Source organism: Chelonia mydas, chromosome 19 (genome assembly GCF_015237465.2).
Source record: "Chelonia mydas isolate rCheMyd1 chromosome 19, rCheMyd1.pri.v2, whole genome shotgun sequence".
NCBI classification, from domain to species: domain Eukaryota; kingdom Metazoa; phylum Chordata; order Testudines; family Cheloniidae; genus Chelonia; species Chelonia mydas.
Window position 1 is genome coordinate 12,825,375 of NC_051259.2, and position 19,062 is coordinate 12,844,436.

Here is a 19,062-nt window from a genome sequence, read left to right on the forward strand (position 1 = left end):
CCGGGGTTGGGATACCAACCCGGTGGGGAGGGTGTTTGCTAAAGCTGCCAGGCCTGGGGATGTTAGAGGGATTGAGGTTACAGAGCAGAGTGGCTGGATTCCCTAGGGCAGCGGTTTTCAGCCTGCGGACGCCGCAGGCGGCTGCAGACTCCCTCTAAAGAATCCAAAGTGGGTTGTTTTTTTTTTTTTAACCCACGAAAGCTGATGCCCAAATAAATCTGTTCGTCTTTAAGGTGCCACCGGACTCCTCCTTGTTTTTGTGGACACCGACGAAGAGGGCGACCCCTCCCATACCAGACTCTGTCTCAGATTCCCCGGCGGGTCCGCATCTCCATTCCAAAGGTTTTAGGGGTCTGCAAGTGAGGGGGGGGGGGGGGGGGGAAAGAAAAGGTTGAAAACCAGCGGGCTGGGGCTGGCAAAGCGCAGGTGCGGCCCTGGCTCTCCTCGGGCTGCCTTTGCCTTTCTCCTCCAGCAGACGGCGCCCTCTGCCTTTCCGATCCTGCCTCTGCCCCTCCCCTCCGCCCCAGCCTGACGTCAGCTGGGTGCTCGGCTGGAGGCTCCGTCCCGCTCCGGCTAGTCCGGCTGGAGCTGGGGAATGCGGCGCCTCGCCCGGCCACTTCCCTCCGCGAGAGCCCGGGAACCAGCGGGGGCGAGGGCCGGGCTTCCCCGCGGCATCTAACGCACCATGCGCAACGCTCGGGCTTTGATCTTCGTGTTCACCTTCCAGATCTGCTCTCTGGAAACCGAGACGCCGACAGGTCAGGATTCAGCCCCGGGCTGCCCTCTCCCTGCCCTGCCCGGGGGTGCGGACGGGATCCCTCCCGAGGAGAGCTGGCTTCCCCTTTTCTCTTTCCTGCACAACTTGTTTATGCTCCCCCCCCCCCCCCAGTTCCTGGGAACTTGTGGTTTGGACCCGGGTCTTTCCTTGCGGAGGGAAGCGGGGCTGGAAATTGGCTCGTTCGCCCTGCACTTGACCGGCGGGCTTGGGCTGTGACTCTGTGAGTGGGCTCGGGGCGAGTCTGCTGCCGAGCCGTGAAATCGGAGAAGTTTGTTGTTGCAGCGGCTAAAATAGTAAACCACCGAGTAATGATGCTGAGGAGAAACTCAAGTTAGCGGGGTTTTAACTTCTTGTCCCCCCCCCCCCCCCCCCCCCCCCCCGGCGACCCCAGCTTTTCACGTACAGGGAGTTCCCCTGGCGTGGCTGATGGTTCACGGGGCTGGCAGGTATCTGAGATCGGCTTTCTTTCCTCTGGGCGATGTGGCTGCCTTTTTTTAAAGGAAGAGAAATCCAAAAGCATGGCTCCCCTCCTGTTTGGGTTGGTAGCTTTTGTGATGGTTATTTATGATGGAGCCGGGCAGCTCCAGGTTTGAAAACAGCTTGCAAGGGAGTGCTCGGCTGCTCATCGTCCAACTTGCAAACCCAGATGCAAAAGTGTTTCGCTTGAGAAGTGGGTTTTGTCTCCCCCTCCCCCTCCCCTTCTTCGGTTTTTAATTATTATCTTCCCAGCAAAACAGGGTAGCTTCCCCGCCCTCCGGGGTCTTCCTGTCTGTGCTACTTTTGTCCTGCCGACTCATAGCGGTGTTGTTAGGGCGGCGTGGGGGGAAAGTTCTCTGGTTATGGGGAGAAAAATGCTGGAGTCTTTATTGCATCGGATTTCAGCCGCTCTCGGGGCCTGGGGTAGGGGGTTCCCGCTGGCTGAACGCAGCGTTATCCCAGGGGGAGAGCCAGGAGCGTGGCTGCTTACAAACGCCAGACGCAGTTCCCAGCAGCTGGGTAACTAGCTGGGCAACTTCCCCCCTTCCTGAGCCTCCTTCGCTGGTGGCCGCGGGAGACACAACATGCCAGACACTTTTTTTTTTTTTTAAAACTAGCCTTGATCAGGAAGAAACAGATGAACTTTGAACCCCAGTTCTGAGAGCAGAGCCACCTCTGAGTTGGGAAGATCAAGTCTGCACACTGATGTGGCGATGGCAGGGTTTGTGTTTGGAGTTTGCACTCTGCTGAAGACATGCTCAAAAAGATCCAGGTCCTCTCCTCTCTCCCCTCGCTTGCAGGAAGAAACTGGGAAAAATGAAAGGCCTTTAGCAAAGAAAAGGCACCGAGTGACGGTGTTGGATTACTGCGCTCTTCTTTTAAATTGCTCATCCCTGTAGCATCTGGGCTGTCCAAATTAACATTTAGTTCACCACCGTTATTTATATTAATAATAATAATAATTAATAATCATCAAATACTCATCTGGCAAAACAAGTTAATTTAAGTTGTTTATTTTAATGCAGTTTCTCCTGCTGGAAAACTACCCTAAGGGTTTGAGGATCCAGTGCAGGTGTGAAGTTGGGACAGAGGGATAAACTGGTTTCAGCCAGAAAGCCATTTTCTCTGGGATAGGAAAGTCTCCCCATATTTTTCTTTCATTGTTGCATTTATTTAGGAGACTTAGAAACCCCTCCCTTATCCGTCCCTGAGCTGGCCGGTTTCCTTTGTGTGACTGCATGTACAGCCTTCGCTATTAGGGGAACCCTGCTAGCTTCTGCTAATGAAGAGGATAAGGCTGGCGTGTGCAGCCTGTTAGAGGCCAAATCCAGGCATGATAATGCATGTTTGCATGTATAATTGTTCTCAGGGCATCACGAGATGAGGGGGAAACAGTCTCTTAGCTCCTGGCTGCATTTCATTACCCATTGCAACAGGGCGACAGTTATTCCATTTGGAACGCAGAGCTCCAAAATGCTGTTGAGGATGCCAGCTGTATCCTCATCCCCGGCTGTGTCAGTCAAATGAAAGAGCAGGCAAGGTTTGCAATAGAGGTGTGCGTTCTGCAGGTAGGTTTATTCTAGAGCAAGCTAGTGATCCTCAACTTTACCTCTGATCCCGGCTAGTTGAAAGCTGAGGTTTGAGGCTGGGGGTCTTAGAGGATTTCTGAGTCTCTCTGCTCTGGTCATTCCCGGTCTCTTTTTTACATCCCCGCCATTAAGGTGCATTTAGGGGGCTGTGGCAGCACTTGCATAACAAACCTTATTTCTCAGGCAGTTAATAAATGTGCTGTTAAAAGAAGGAAAAGAGATTCTCAGGGCTGAAGCTTCCTGGACAAAGACTCAGCCCAGAGGCAGGCTGTTTAGAAGAGATGAGTTCAATGTAAGTAGGTGCATATACAGTGCACAGACATGCGTTGTATTTGATTGTCTCCCAATTTTGGATGCTTCTGTAACTCCTGAGGATCTTTGTTTTTCTGTCTGAGATTTTGCTGGCCCTTCATTCACATCCTGTGGCTTCAGACACATCTGGCTGGTTTTGGTCACCCTCTGACTCTATGTGTATGTACTTTCCGTCCGTTCCTGTGTACGAACTGTTTTGAATGACCATTGGGCTAGGGTTGGGAGAGGGGATGGTGAGAGGTGGGTTTCGGAGCAGACAGGATCGCTTGCCTGTTGCAGACCCTTCTGGGAAAGGCAGTGGGTTTTTGTTTGTTTTGTCAATAGATAAGGAAATTAAATACAAAAAACTCAGTGACCACCCCCTCCCCCATATTCTGCTGCGTCATAGAAATTAGATGGAGAGGACCATTAAGCCCCATGCCTGGCCAGTGCAAGTTTACTTCCTATTGTGTGTTCATCCTGTCTTGTTTTAAACGTCCCTAGATTGGGGCTCCCACCACTCTCCTTCGAGGCCAGTCTACAATATAGGAGGAGTTACTGTCAGGATGTTTTCCTTCTCTTATGTTTAAATTATCCCTTTCTTGATTCATCCCAGTACTCTTGCATCTACACCCTGTGAACTACCCTGAATAATTCCTCTCCTTCTACAAAAAACAACAAAGAGTCCGGTGGCACCTTAAAGACTAACAGATTTATTTGGGCACAAAAAAATGGGTTTTTACCCATGAATGCTTATGCCCAAATAAATCTGTTAGTCTTTAAGGTGCCGCCGGACTCTTTGTTGTTTTTGGGGATACAGTCTAACACGGCTACCCCCGATACTTGTCTTCTTCTTGTGTTTACACCCTTCAAATAGCTGTTGGTTTGTTATAACGTCCCTCCAAACCCAACGCATGGGTGGTACTTTAGAGGAGATGCACTGGCTACATGTGGCAGCAATGCGGGGACATTGGGTAGGTAGGGGATGCAGCACTCAACAGGTTAAAGAACGTGTAGGTGGCACCAAAATGCACCAAATCTGGGGAAGTTCAGGCAGGTGCTCTATCTGCAGCCTGCACTGTGGGGCTGATGGCTGTGGAGTTGCTGGATGTAAACGCCCTCTCGGAATGCAGTGATGGTTAAAATGCTGCAGTGATCCCATTGTCGGCTTTTGTGCTTTGGGTGGTTACTGTGGAAGACCTGTGTGTGTTTGTTTATACAAGGGCTGGCTCTGTTTGCATCCAAGTTCCAGCTGCATGTATTGTTCTGAGTATCATGGCCATTACCAGCCCCCCCCCCCCCTTCCTCTTTTCCCACAGCACAACCAGGAAATACAACTTTAGTTAAATCACAGGGCTGTTTTTTTTATCCTAAAAGGGGGCGGGGGGAGGCTTGCCAAATTCTAATAGTTCTCAGAGCAAATGGACTGGAGCATAAACGTGCCAGCAGACGGGATTTTACCAGGGAGTGGGGCTCCAGCCAGAGAACAGCTTGTGCCGCACAATTTGGATCTTGTGTGTTTGGCTTTAGGGCTCTGCTTCGGCCCTTTACAGAGAAGCCCGAAATCATCCAGATCCTGCAACCATTGCAACATTAAGCTCTGGGCCACCCTCCTGGACCTGATGGCAGGTTCAGGGCCTGGATTTGGATCTGGGATTGGGTTAGGATTTGGACCTACCCTTGCTCCCTGTAGTGTTCGAGGGGGTTAGGAATAGGGTTTCTAGTTGAGGCTCATCCCTGCAGAACAGAATGGTCAGTTGTGTCCTTGCAATGTGTACTGGTTTGTCAGCTTTCTCTCCCCTTTCCCTGTGGTGGGTCTTCCTGGAGGCCTAAGCCCGGAGGGGAGTGGCCTCCGGGGCAATCTGAGCGTGTTCTAATGCCTCCCGCAAGCTTTGGAACAATAACTCTCTCCTAAAGAACCCTGCTGTTAAATTTTTATATACAATTTGCTTGATAGTTTGTCTTTATTGGGATCTAATTAGAAAGAATTTTACCAAAGAAGCATTTTTCCCTCCCCTTGGGCCACATTAAAATCAAGAAAAGCTGCTGTCTCGGAAATATGTCATTGGGCCCTGCTGGCATGGGAGCGTAAACTCAACCTGCGAGGAAACTGACCTACCCTGGGAGTGGAGGAGGAATAAACAAAACATGAGGGTTGTGGGGGCGGGGAAGGAGGGGGAATTTCACAACAGTTCAGACACGGCTTCGGCTTTCTTGGGAAATGTTTGTGGGCTTGGAGCGCCGGTTTGGCTTGAATATTAATAGTGTCAGTGAACTTTTCCAGACGTCGTAAGAATGGTGGGTGCTGTAATTAGGAGGCCTGGAGAGATTTCATGTATTAATAATGATCTTCCCAAACCGAGACTTGAGGACATGGTTTTCTGCACGGCCCTTTTTTACCGGGATTATTTTTAAGGCAGTTAGTCAAGTGAGCACAGAATGCCAAGGATCCTGGACAGGGGGAGCTGATGCTGCTAGTCCGGCGGCAGCTCTGTGGCTATTTCCACAAGACGGGTGATGCTGCTCCCCCACGTTGCCAAGGATCAGAGCTCCACAAAGCATCTGAAGGTGGCTGGAGAAATTCCAAGCGTAGTAATTTGCTGCTCCTGGATTGTAATTGAAATCTAACTCTTAATTAGTGAGCAATCACAGTTTTTCAGAGGCTCTCCAGGCACTTTATAGGCACTGAGGGCCTGATCCAAAGCCCATTGACATTAAAGGAAAGGCTTATATTGATTCTGAATGGGCTCCGTGTCGGGTCCCGATGCCAGAGGCATCGTGGCCTAATGGTTTAATAAAGCAGCAGTGGGAATCCAAAGAGCTTGATGATGGTTCTGTCTCTTGGGGTGAGAGAATGTCACTTTGGCCCAGATCCTTAAAGGTATTTAGGCACCTAAGTCCCAATAGGAATATCAAAATACCTTTGAGGATCTGGACCTTTATCACTCTGTGCCTCAGTTTCCCCATCTTTAAATCTGGGATGTTCACCCATATGCCACAGGTGCTGTGAGCTCAGTTAATTAATGTTTGCAAAGCACTCGGAAGGGAGTTGATGGGGCTATAGAAGAGCAAAATATTGCGTGGTCTTGCTGCATGGCGGGCTGAGGCAGGTTTTGATCATTACCCTAATTTTACAGATGGAGAAACTGAGATACAGAAAGGGGAAGGCTCAGATGCACAAAGAAATTTTGGCATGTAGGTCCCATTGATTCCAATGGGAGTTAGGTGCATAAATACCTCTGGGAATCTGGGCTGAAGTGACTTGCTCAAGGCCTCACACAGCGAGTTGGTGGTAGCGGTGGTAATGGGAACCAGGCATCCTGGCCTGGAGCTATTAAACCACGCTGCCTAACAGCGAACACCGTATCTGACGTGCAGTGTTCGCCTTTAAAGACAAAGAAACCTGCATGCGGTCCACACATTGGTTAGTTGATTTCACCGGTGGCCACTGGCCATAAAATGATGACCTGTAATACTGGAGAGCATTACTGTGGATGATGGATCACTGAACCATGAAGTAGCTGGGACTCCCGGCAGTCCTCCCATTGCTCTCTAACAAATGATCAGGGGGTGGAAAGGGAAAGGAACGTGTCCAGCTTTTGCCGAGGCCCCTGTTGCAAAGAGAGCCATGCTGTGGCTGAGGCGGGGGTGGGAAATATCACCGTGAACTTGTCATTGGGATAACTGGCCTGTTATTGTGGTGGGCTTACAGGGCTGCTTTCTGGCTTTCTGCCAGAATCCACTGGTGGGTGTGGAAGAGCTAGGGAGCTGCCTGCACGTACTGCTGCTCCTACGGATTGATTTTTGAGAGGGGCTGAGCACTTTCCACTCATTGCAGGCTGGGCACCTCCCAGGGTGATTATTAGTAGCACCTAGAGGCCTTACATGAGGATCAGGACCACATTGTGATTGGCCATGTACACACACACACTCTGAGAGTCCCTTCCCTGAAGCGCTTACAATCTGAATAGATGAGACAGACCAAGGAGGGAGAAACTGAGGCACAGAATGTTGAAGTGACTTGCCAAAGGTTACCCAGAAGGTTGGTGGCAGAGCCTGGAACAGACCCCAGGTCTCTCGATTCTCAGTGCAGTGCTCTACACACTGGACCATGCTACCCCTCACCCACAGAGGCATGAAGGACTGGGTCTGTACTGCAGCGTCTGGCGGCAGAGAACAGCAAAGCCCAATTAGTGCAGCTGGATTGCCTTTTTTCTGTGCAGTGTCTCTTCCTGCCACTATTTCAGGCACTGTTTCAGCGCTCCAGTGTGTGTATGCAGATTTATTTTGCCAGATTACTAAACTCCAATAATCACATCTATAATCCACCACTGCCTGTAATGGGCTCATAAAAGGATAATAATGGGGGATTTACCATTGTTCACAGCGAGACGACGACGTCAGCTCAACACAAGAGGCAGAAAAGGGTTTTTATTATGGACTCTTTGGGGAGTGTAACGTGCATGTGTGTGTGTGTACGCGCTTCAAATGAAATTGTCCAAAGCCTGGAGGAGGGCAGATCTGCGTATGGCCAGAAGCAGGAAATGCATCTGAATCTGGTTTGGTGAAGTGCTGTGTAAATGGATGGCACCATTTATGTGCTGGGAAACGGAGAGGAAGTACGGTGAGCCTAGATTATTTCAGACTGGAAAGAGAGAAAGGCAAGACATATAGTGCTCCAGTCTAGACGTCAGGACTCTGGGCAGGGGGCGGGCTATACCTGGCTCCCGTGTACCCCTGAGTAGTCACTTCCCCTCTTGGTGCATCAGTTTCCCAATCTGTACAATGAAATGAATGGCACTTGCCAGCCTCTGCCAAGTGCTTTCTACAGATGCCGAGCTGCCGTGAAGGTGCAATAGGACCATTCTGATCTTGGTTACGCTGGTGTAAATCCAGAGGAACTTCACTGATGTTAGAGGAGTTACTCTGGGCATAGGCACCGACTCTTGGGTGCTCCAGGGCTCCAGCACCCCTGGGAAAAAAAATAGGGGGTGCTCATCACCCCCTGGCCACAGCTGTTCGGCAGTGCCACTGATCAGCTGTTTGGTGGCTGGCGGGTTGGTGGGAGCCTCGGGGGAGGGGGTGGAGTTGGGGTGGGGCCTTGGGGCGGACTAAAATGATGTGCCTTATTCCCCTGCTCACTCCCTCAAAATCCTGCTGTGAAGTTGAAGGCTTATTAAGTCCCCTTGTGGGATACATTGGTTTTCTTAAGTTTCCTTGGCTTCCTGCCCCTCAGGGCTCTGCTCCTTGGCTGGCTGGATTGGGATCTCTACCACCTCTGCCTGTGTAGACGGAGCTGTTCCCCTGTTGGTGTCAGGCTGGTTCTCGCCATGTGCATTTGGGGCTGGTAAAATTCCAGTCAGCTGCCGTGCAGTGGGGTCTTGGAACTTGCAACGCTTGGCGGGCAGAAAAATATCTTCTCTGGAGCTGGCTCTTGACTCTGTTGTTAGAAGTTTTCTTGGCAGGCTCAGCTGGCTGCCCGGATATGACAAGAGGGGCAGATGGAACCAGCTACAGCTGTAAATCCCTCATTAGACAAGGCCTAGAAGCTGCCTCTAGTTAAGGGACGGTGAAAGGTGACTGGAGTTGCTGCAAATGGCTCCTCTGTAGTGTTCTTCCCGAAGCCTGAGGGTTTCTGCTGGGAAGGGTTATCCTGCTTGCTTAGCGTTTTCGGTGCTGCCATATGGGAGACCTGGATTTGATTACTGGTCCCAGCTTGAGTGATGCTGGGTGGGGCCTGTGGGGGATCAGGAGCGCATCTTTTCTCCCCCCTCTGGGCCTCGCAGCGTGTATCTTGTGTTTTTCGCCAGAGGTTCTCAGAATGCAGGAATCCTCTTGCAGCACCCCGGCAAAGCAGACTGGAGTTGTTCATTACCCCATTTTACAAGTGAGGGAAACTGAGGCCCAGAGGCCTCGCTTGGGATTGGAATAAATCTGTGGCAGAGCCAGGAATAGAACCCAGGAGACCTACATCCTCAGTCTGTCCTCTCTAAACACTAGAAGACTCTACTCCTTCCCCAGAGCTGGGAATAGAACCCAGGCATCCTGACTCCCATTCCCCCAGCTCCTTCCCTTCAGAGCACATTGTAATTCTTGCTATTCATTAAAATTTTACAGTGACTAAACTGTCTACAAAAATTTGTATTGTGTTTAGGACAGCAAGTGCCCATGGAGAGATCTTCGGAAGGGGATTGTAAAGCTGGGGAGATTAATTTTGAATTCAAAGGGACTCTCCAGTGAGCCCCTCCGGTCTGCTAAGGAGCATTGTTCATTGACTCGAAAGGACAGTGGTGGCTGCAATGCGGGTTTAAGGAGGAAGAAAACTGATTCAAGTATAGCTTAGAATCAAAAGTAGTAAGGCAGTAGACTTTAAACCTGCCTTGGATTTTGGGCAGGCATTGGATTAGTACCATAAGATCTGCTCAGTTGGGGCCACTTGCAGTGCACCATATGATTGATTGCTCCTCTCCTTTCTTTGGTGATTTGAGCAGCAGAGACATAGTTAACAGTGTGGACCTTTTAAATTGGCATCGTTATGTTTCAGAGTCAATGCTCCACTGCAATGAAGAGGAGCACCTTCCACCCTTCTCGGGGCTCTTGTCTGAGGCTGTCTGCAGGTACGGGCAGATGCCGCTGCAGCGCTTTACCTCTGGCTCACATCTGGAAATACACCTTTACAGCCTTAAGGGGCAGAGACGTATGTTTTCTTTAAATGAAAGCTTAGCTGCTGGAGTGCAAGGAGGCAGCCTGTAGGAGCAATGCACTGGATCGCTGAACCACTGCAAACTGGCCTCTGACTCAGCCCCTGCAATCGGGAACTGGTAAAGGCAATCGCACCTCTGGTCAGCCAGTTTGGGTGCCTGCGATCCAAACCTCTGCTCAGGGTAGGGGAGAACATGCCCTTATGGAGGGCTGCATAGCGCCAATCATTTGCTTTTCTGCTCCCTAGCCGGTGGGTCGGCGGAGAGGGCAGGAATGGAAGCCTGAAATGAAGCCTAAACTCAGCCATTTAGACGCGGTGGGCTGGTTTCTGGTCTCGGCTGGTTGGTGTAACTGCGGAGTCACCCCATGAGTTTCAGGAGGGTTACTCTGGATTTTCACAGGATGGAATGAGATCAGAAGCTGCCCCTTGGCTAGCGGCTGCCGGGCAGGGTCGGTGAGCTCTAGAGACTGTTTGCAGAGAACGTACCATGCTGCAGTGGCAGTTGGAACTTGGAGGCAGCAGGTGTCCTATGCAGGGTTATAATTGCATGGCGCTTTCCCCCGCCCCCCGTTGTGCTGTGGTTCGTATAAAAACATAAACCCAGCCAAAGATTGCAAATCTCTCATTCTCCTGAATAGCTTTGATAGATCCCCTGAAACTTCATTGATTGCCAAGTAAGAAATACAGCGGTTGTTAAAGTGTCCCTCCTCCCTGCGCTCCCAGTGTTTCGCATTACCAGCCCGGGTGCTCTTTTGACAGCTGAATTGTTTGTACTCGAACCGTCTCCAGGCACACGGTAATGCCGCGGGCCTGTCAGCTGCTGGAGTTGCACAATACGCTCCTGGCATAATTACCCAGAAGCCGTTCACACTTGGATTTGACTGCATTAGCTGCAATTAGCAAATACAATATTTTGGTTTGTAGCTTTCATTGACAAATAGATCTCCTCCCTCCCCCGCCCCCATCCCAATCTTTCCTGTGCATTGTCCTCTGCTTATGTTGCCTGCTGGCTGCCCCTGAGCATGCAGGAGCTGTTCCTGGACTAATTCTGCAGTGTGTGGGACTAATGGTTAGAGGTCCCGGGGGTGGGGAAGGGGCTCTGATAGTGGGCACCAATACAGCAATTTAGATAACACAAACATCTCTCTTCCCAGCTCTGAGTGAGTGTTGTTTCCTCTGGTCGTTAGGAGGACTGGGAACTAGGGGTCGGGTTCTTTTCCTGAGTCTGCCACTGACCTGTTGTGTAACCTTTGGCAAGTCGCTTCAACGCTCTGGGCCTCTTTCCCCTCCCACTCGCATGTAGACTTAAAGCTCTTCAGGGCAGGGGCTGTCTCTCATGGTGTATACGTACCGTACTTAGTACAGTGGGGCCCCTACCTTGGTTGAAGCCTCTAGGCACTATTGTGATAGAACAATATGTGATCATTCGTATCCAGCCGGTGTTTGCGTGTGTTCTAGGGGGGCGCCCCTGGCTCAGAGCTGCTGTTGCAGGGTCTATTCGCTCCCTTTGCCGGCGTCTCCCTTGCCGCTTGCGTGTATCAAGTCCTTGACTTGTGTGCGTGCGTTTGAGCATCAGGCCCTTGCTGTGGGGCCTGTAGGAAAGGACCAGTCTGGCAGCTGCCGCTTGAGTGTTCTGGCCCCTTCGATAGCGCTAGCGTTGTTTGGAGAACACGGCCCAGAGTGCATAGGTTACCGTGGCCCCCGTCCTGACCCCCCAAGCCAGCTGGGCCCCCTCGCTGTGCTGGGGCAGCTCTATTGTCTGGGCTAAGTGAGTGGGAAACGCCCAGCAAACACATTCCCTTTGTCAGGCCCAGCTCTGGGATTGGGATCAGAAAGTTTCTGTTTGGCTCTGACCTGCCCCCGACGCGCCTTCCCAACCGTCACCCGCAGGGTCTTCATCAGAGCGCCGGAGCGTGAAAGCTGATCCCGAAGCAAGCCGCAGCAGTGACTGCTTGGGGGAGGAGAGATGGGGCTGGATCTAGGCCTAGCTTGGCATGGGAGGTCCCTGCGTGGGGCTTGCTGCAAACTAGCCTGAAGGCTTTCTGGGTCAGATCCAGTGTCCCCAAACTGGAGAGCTTTGCTCCTGAACTCGGAGGACTCTGCCCTACAGGCTGGGGCACGTTGATGGGCAGATGGGGCTCGGAGGGGGGAGAAAGGAATTTGGATCCGTTCCCCTAGTGGTATCGAAGTCAGCAGTTTGCAGCTGTAACAGGGAGAGCACCAGGGCTGTGTGGGGTGGAGGTTAACTGGGGCCCAGAGCCGGAGGTGTGGCTCTAACTTGTTACCAGGCCTGTGGTGCTAAGGGCAGGGCTGCTGGGATGACGCACTGAGGTTTCCTCGCTGAATTCAGTGCCCAGCAACGGTGCTGCTTTGACGGTCCTGGAGACCCAAGTCTTCTCTCCTCTGGACTTTACCATCACCCTCCCTAGCAACGAGCAAGCTGGCCGCCGGCCTGTGCTGCATGGGCCAGGCGTTCAGAAGTGCTGGACATCCAGGATGCTAATTGGAGTCTCTGGGAGCTGTAAAGTCAGGCCCTCTATCTATATATGGCCCCCATCACTGGAGTACGTATGGAACTCCCAGATGCTAATTAACTTCTCACAGCCTCCCCTGTGAGATAGGGAAGGGTTAATACACTCAGCAGATGGGGTGCAGAGTACAGGCATGCAGCGAGTCTGTGGTGGAAGCAGGAATTGAACCTAGATCTCCTGGGTCCCAGTCCAGTGTCCGACCCTGCTGCTGCCTGTGGGGTTAAGTTTCCACCAGGTTGCCCTGCCAGTGTTCCTCATGGAGTATCCTGGACAGTCCCCATTGGGAGACAGAAGTGATGTTGGATCAGCCCCTCTCTCTGGAGAGCCGGTTGGGGTGGCGATTGTCCTGCTAGCTGGGAATTGGGCTGAGACCCACCAACCTCGCTGCACCCATGCTAGCAGCCAGGACAAGAAGAGATCTGGTTTTTATTGCTACTCTGGGCTGAATGTTAGATGGGAATTTCTGACGGAGAAAGACCTGTGTAGAACTGGAGCGGACGGGCCGCCTAGCCCTGTCGTTTCCCGGGATGCTGAGGTGAGAACCTCAAACTCTTTATATGTGCCACCGTCCATGAGACACGTGCTGCCACCCAGGTGATCTTATAAGGCAAACACCTGTCCCTTAATTAGCCCCAGACCAAGGGGGTCGTGCTTAACTCTTTGAATGCCAGGTTCTAAGGAGCCTCTGGATTTTTAGTCTCATGCCTCTAATTCCCCAGCAGGGTGCCATCTGGCCCTTGCTCTGCGTGACATCAGTGCAGCGTGCTGTGAAAGGGTTAAATCACAGCTGCCAAATGTGTAGTTTATGGGATAACCTCTGCTTTGTAGGTGAAATACCAGGCGGTTATGGAACCACCTCTGCAGAACCGGAGCAGCCCAGCCCTGCTGTCTGGCTGCTTGCCCTCCATAAATAGGCTTTTTAATAATCCATTATTAACACACGCTATAATTGTCTTATTAAATGCATCTGGGAACCTTTTAATTATCACTTGATTAAATGTCAGGTTCCAGACCTGCCTTTTTGATGGGCCCTGACATTTGCTTTGTAGCTCTCTGGTCAACGTTTGAATTTGCTCCCGTGTTCTGATATTTAGTGGTGCTGCCGGTCTGGCCTTGGGGCCTCTCCAGCTTTCCGAGTCCTTGTTCTGTCCGGGTGCTCTCAGGAGTAGCCATCGCCATGGGATGGGAGCGCCTCACAAGCGTTTGAGAGTTAACCCGCAACGTTATCCCTGTGTAACAGATGGGGAAACTGAGGCACGAGGAGAGTCCATGGCTTGCCCAGGAACTCTCAGCGAATCAGTGGCAGAGCAGGCAACTGAGTCCCAGCCCGTTCCCGCCCTGCCAGTTCTAGCTGCTGATCAGTGTGTTACGTGCTGCTAGCCACTGATCCTGCTGAGATTGCAGCAGCAGCAGCCCCTACTGGGACCCTAAAAGGAACGTGCCAGCTGTTGGCAGGATTTCAATTTGAGGTGTGCTCAGGCGTAGAGATAGCGACGGGCAGCGAGGCTGGGGGCAGATGCCCAAGGCAGCCTGCTGTGCGGGAAGGCAGCATGGAGTCATGCCGTCATGCTGGGGGGCAATCGTCCCCCTCAGTAACTACTGTGTTCTGCTCCTCTCCCTCTGGTATTCCGTTTCCCGGGTTCCAGAAGGCACGCTGGGGCGATCTACACTGGCTTGTCCAAGCGCAGGTGTGTTTGCAGGGCTTTCCCATGGGCCAGTCCTTGCCATTTGAGGGGAGCATTTATGGCCTTCCTGGCCAATACTTTATTCTTACTTAGAAGGGGATGCCACTGATGTTGATGCGTCTAGTGATGGGCATTTCTGTGGCATGGGTGCCTTGTCATGGAGGTAATAGCGTAAGGGTCTGTTCACATCCGGCCCATGTAGTAACTGGTCCCCTCATTGGCAGCCTTAAGGAACAAATGGGATATTAAGCAGGAAACTCATTCTTGCCTCTGGAGGTGATCTCTCCAGGCCATGGCTTGGGTCTTATGTGGAGGAAGCATATGCGGTTGCTACTTGTTGTGTAGTAAATGGAGGGCTCAACCCTCCAGCACAGTGGTTCTCAAACTTTTTTTTCCCGGACCACTTGAAAATTGCTGAGAGTCCACTTAATGATCTTTCCAAATGTTGTTTGTACCGTTAGCTAACTATTGTAAAGCGCTTTGGATAAAAGCGCGTTATAAAAAAAAGTAATAATAATTAATGTTGGTTTTGTTCTACAAATAAAAGCACACAACTCATATTTTAATATCAGTAGTCTTACCTTTCTAATGCTCTTACCTTCCTAATGCGATGGATGTGCCCTCTCTCCCCTGCTGCGGCAGCCCCTGAGCTGGGGCTGGGAAGAAGGGGGGGTGTCTCTCCCCGGCAGCCGCAGCCTTGGAGCTTGGGAAAGTCGCCTCTTTTTCTGGCCACCGCAGCCCTGCACATCCCAAATTTCCCCCCATCCGCTCTTCTCACTCCACTGCCCCCTCCCACCTACCTCCTATTCCCCCCAAGGTCACCACCTCACCTTATATGTGCATCTTCTCCAGGTCCAGGCACCTAATTAGTGGAGCCATGCCTGTGTGGCTCCACTAATTAGGGGGGTGGCCCTTCGTTCTTGTGTGTGCGGCCGCCCAGGCGTGCACTTTAGAGGGAACTATCCGCGGACCACCTGAATGGAGCTCGGTCCGCCGGCCACAGTTTGAGAACCTCTGCTCTGTAGCTCTCCTTCCACCAGCCTGCAATTCGCAAAGGACTGTGAATAGCACCTTCTTCTGGCTGTGTCTGTTATGGCAGGAGGTCGCCATATTGGCGGTCCTGGGAGCCCCATGCCGGAGGTTTTTACAAAACCAGTTTCCATCTGGCTGCATATTCGTGCTTCCCAACCTGCGACTGAATTTGGGACCCAAGGGAAAACAGAGGCCATCCAGCTTAAAATGACTTGGGGATTAATTTCCTTTGCATACATCTATTCCAGCGCCATGACAACTGGGGATAATAAAAGTAAGAGATCAACGCCCAGCTTGTGTGGGTTGGGAAGAGATTTGCATCTCGAGGGAGGGCCGGGCATAGTAATTAAGGACAGCTGGGAGGTTCTTCAGGTCTGGCTTTTATATGCAGAATTAAGTCAACGGAAGAGCTACCCTGGTTAATATTTAAAACACGGTTTACTGTTTATGAAGCAGCTTCCCTCCCTGGTACTAGGGAACGTGTCTTTCACAGCCTGCACCCTTTGCAGGCTCGAAATTGAGGGGGCGAAGTGTTGGTCCTTCTGTTAGCGAGTCTGAGAGCTGCTAAATTCTACTGCTGCCTCCTCCAGTCAGGCAAGTGGCGTAGCATGGTCAGCACAAGCTCTGTTGCAGCGACCTCTAGCTCAGGCCGATGGTACGTCTGGCGCAGCCGTCTGCCTTTGCAGCATGTGCCTCCGAGGAGGGCGTGCAGCCATGGTCATCTTCCTGCTTGGGCAATGCTGAATGGTCGCTGCAGACAGGTGCTGATCGGCTCCTGCCCTGGAGCATGGGGATTGATGGCCCTTGTACTTTTTATCCTAACTCTGATCACGGCAGATGCTGCTCTTAGTCCTACATATGTTTGATCTTTGGTTTTGAAATTTACTAAGGTGTTTGCTGCCCTTGTATCATGTGGCGATGAGTTCCCCAGGTGAGCCTGGAGAGAAGTATTTCCATCTCAGATGATGATGGCCAGAGTCAGCAGGGGCAGAAGCGACCCCCCCAGATCTGAAAGCCTTTTGGACTCTCCTAAATCTCAGCTTTCCATATGAGCTAAGTGGCTTGGGGCTCCTTTTGCACTGTATCCAGGGCTGCTGTAGTTGGAAGGGCAAAAAGGCCAGGCTGTTGTTTCGGTCTTTGCATCCATCAGGACATGATCTCCTGGTACTTTTAGCCTATTTCCCATGGACTTGATGGGTTCAGATACTACAGAAACAGGCAGACTTCAGAGCACTTCTCCCAACCAAATCACCGTCCCTCCCCTGCCACCCACCCACACCCCATTGCTAACGCACATGGCACTTATCCGTAGTGTGTGGTGACTCTGTGGTATTGTTATTTCTGCTACTCTAGCATGGTCTGTGAGTCCACTGTTGGGCTGTCTGGACCCCTTGTGGTCTCAGGGCTCTGGCCTGGGGTTTTGTTTAACAATATTAATGGCAGAGCTCTGGCTGTAACGCTTGGGAGCGCTGTCCCCATGGTACTGTTCTGGTGATGTTAAACAGCCTCCCGCCGATAGCATTTCCCAATAACCTCTCTGGTCTCCCAGGTTTGGTTCCCCACCACGTTGCTGCCCCAGGTGTGTACATGTGCCGTGTTAGTGGGGAAGGTTGTGGCTGGCTCCGTGTCCAGGCTCTGGCCAGGGTAGCGCAGTGTTGCTCACAGCAATGTTCGCGCAGAGCTGCTGTGAACACTGGGATCACCGTTCTGTTTTCCAATTTGCCTAAATGTTGGGAATAGGGCAAAGGGCAGGGGGATCGGGACCAAACTTCGACCCTGACCCTGATTCCCAACAGCCTGCACATGGGACTGTGCCTTGGGGGGATTTGTGGGGTGTGTGTGAGTGTCTCTTGTACCATCTCCTCCAAACCACCCTGGGCCACGTGCTCTGTCTAGCTGGACCTAGGCATGTGTACCGTGTTTGTCAGTGCAGTGGCAGTGCTCCCTGTCCTAGTTCAAAGGCCAGGCAAAGCTTAGATTGGGATGGTTCCCCCAGGGGAAGCGTTGGGTGAGAGGATCCGGGGTACCAATAAAGGCAGTGAGACGGATGTTCCGCGTTCCAACACTCCCAGCCGTTGTGTGAATTTCAGGCAGAGCGACCGCTCAGGTGCTGGGATGTTGAATATTTTTAGCCCGGTGGGTGACGCACAAAGCCAGCGAGTTGCTATAATTGGTTCTCCAAAATGTGTTGCAACATCCTGAGAGCACAGATCCTTTGTTTCCTGGGGAGAGGGCAGAGCAAGGGGTCACCGCAGCGATGACTCTGTGTCTGGATCACTGATCACAGCGTGATTCGGGTGAGGGTTGGAATGGATTCGCCGCAAAGCCTGCTGGGGAGGGGAGGCGAGATGGTGCCGTGGCGACGGGGCTGGGTGGGTGGTACTGAAGCGGGGGGTGGGGGGGGATCCTGATTCAGTCTGGTGGGGCTCCCGTGCTGGTAGATGGGCAGTGCATCTGAATTACCGGATTAGTGCTGCAGGGACTCTGGGGGCTAGCAGTGGGGACAGCACCTCTGAATCCAGCCCAGCAGAAGCCATTGAAAGCTGTCGATGGCCCTTTGGTGATGTTAGGAAACTAATTTGGGTCTTGTTTGGTCCAGCTCGTAGCAGGGCAGGAGTCCACATCGTTGCTGGTGCGGGTCGGCGAAGCCCCAAAGACTGATCAGACCCTGCAGAGTGGCCTGCCTTCTCCATGTCCAGGCAGAGCCGTGACGGTGCTGGAGGAAGCTTGCTCTGGGGGTGCCGTACCCACTCTGCGGATACATGGGGGACTCTCTCTCATACACACTCCTCATTTCCGTGGAAGGTGCAGCAAGTGTCTGTGATGTAATGGACTGAGTGAGTGCATCTCTGCCTGGACTGGTTGGTCCGTGCCTGACTTGACTTTCCTTCGATGGGTGCTGCTGCTCCAGTAGCTCAGGGCGTAAAGAGAGACCTGCGGATCCGTGGAAAGCAGTGCTAGAGCCACAACCTACAGGGAAATGCTGCAGACAGGGATGTAAGCGGCATGGGGATCCCAGGGTGCATGGAGAATGGGACCTGAACTCCGCTGTAATCCACGCAGGGGGAAAGAGGGTGTGAGTTAAATCGAGCTAATGAGATTCAGAGGGACACTTTAATTGTGTTCCTTTTTCTCCAGTAGTAGTCAGGACTTCTGGGTTCTGTCCTCTCCTTTGACTTGCGCCCCCCATGACCGAGTCACACACAATTGGTCTGTGCATCCCTTTTCCCCATCTGCCCAGAGCCTTTGTGAACCTGTGCAGAGCTGCCGTGCGTCCTGCCAGGGCAGTCAGTGTGCTCTGGGGATCCCCCGCTTTGCTGCTGCCGTAGAGATTCTGTCCATCCCTTGGGAATTGCAGGCTGGAGAAGGAGTCGAGACAGACGACCCTGGGCATAGGCGGGTTTTATTCACCCGCCACGCAAGCAGCAGCAGGGCAAGCATCCCTCCCTCTGCCCCTCAGTGCCCTTGTTTACTTGCTACTGATTTCCACTAGGGAGCGAGATCAGAATCCGGCCTGGGGCAGTGACGCCCCGCCAGGGTCATCTGCAGAGACTGAACCTGCGACCTCTGGCTCTGAAAGCAGGACCCTCTGCTGCATGAACTACAGACCCAGACAGCTGCTTATCCGTACAGGGGCAAAACCATCTCTAGCCGATGAGTGACGTCAGCCTCTGGAGGGATGAGGAGGGCTGTCTCTATGACCCAATCAAACCCTTCATGTCGCCCACTTGTAGTAATGCAGCAGTGGTTTCCAGCGCCTGGCAACTGAGCTCTTGTTCAATGCGGGGGATGTAATCCCATGTGATATGCCTTTGAAAGGGACCCTCTGGAACTCTGCTGGAGACCGTCTGGGTGGCTAGTTCCCTAGGATCTATTGCACTCCCCTGCCCCTGTTTTATTGGGGTGCGAGGAGGAGCTTGTGGCTGGGGTGTGGGAGAGCTGGGCTCCCTTCCTGCCTCTGCGCAGCCTCCCTAGG

General features: G+C 52.3%; 1 protein-coding gene across 6 annotated transcripts in view; it reads left to right on the plus strand.

Moving 5' to 3' along the window:
* Nucleotides 1–492: 492 nt before the first annotated feature.
* The window catches only part of PTPRU (protein tyrosine phosphatase receptor type U), a 298,799-nt gene continuing 280,229 nt past the window's right edge, over nucleotides 493–19,062 (plus strand). For 2 of the 6 annotated variants that reach the window (XM_043532239.1, XM_043532240.1), the window contains exon 1: nucleotides 504–758. In XM_043532239.1, the coding sequence (XP_043388174.1) occupies nucleotides 686–758 (73 nt within the window). In that variant the 5' untranslated portion in view covers nucleotides 504–685. Of the gene's footprint in view, nucleotides 759–19,062 lie in introns of all 6 variants that reach the window. The other 4 variants (XM_043532241.1, XM_043532242.1, XM_043532243.1 and 1 more) reach the window with 4 other exon arrangements.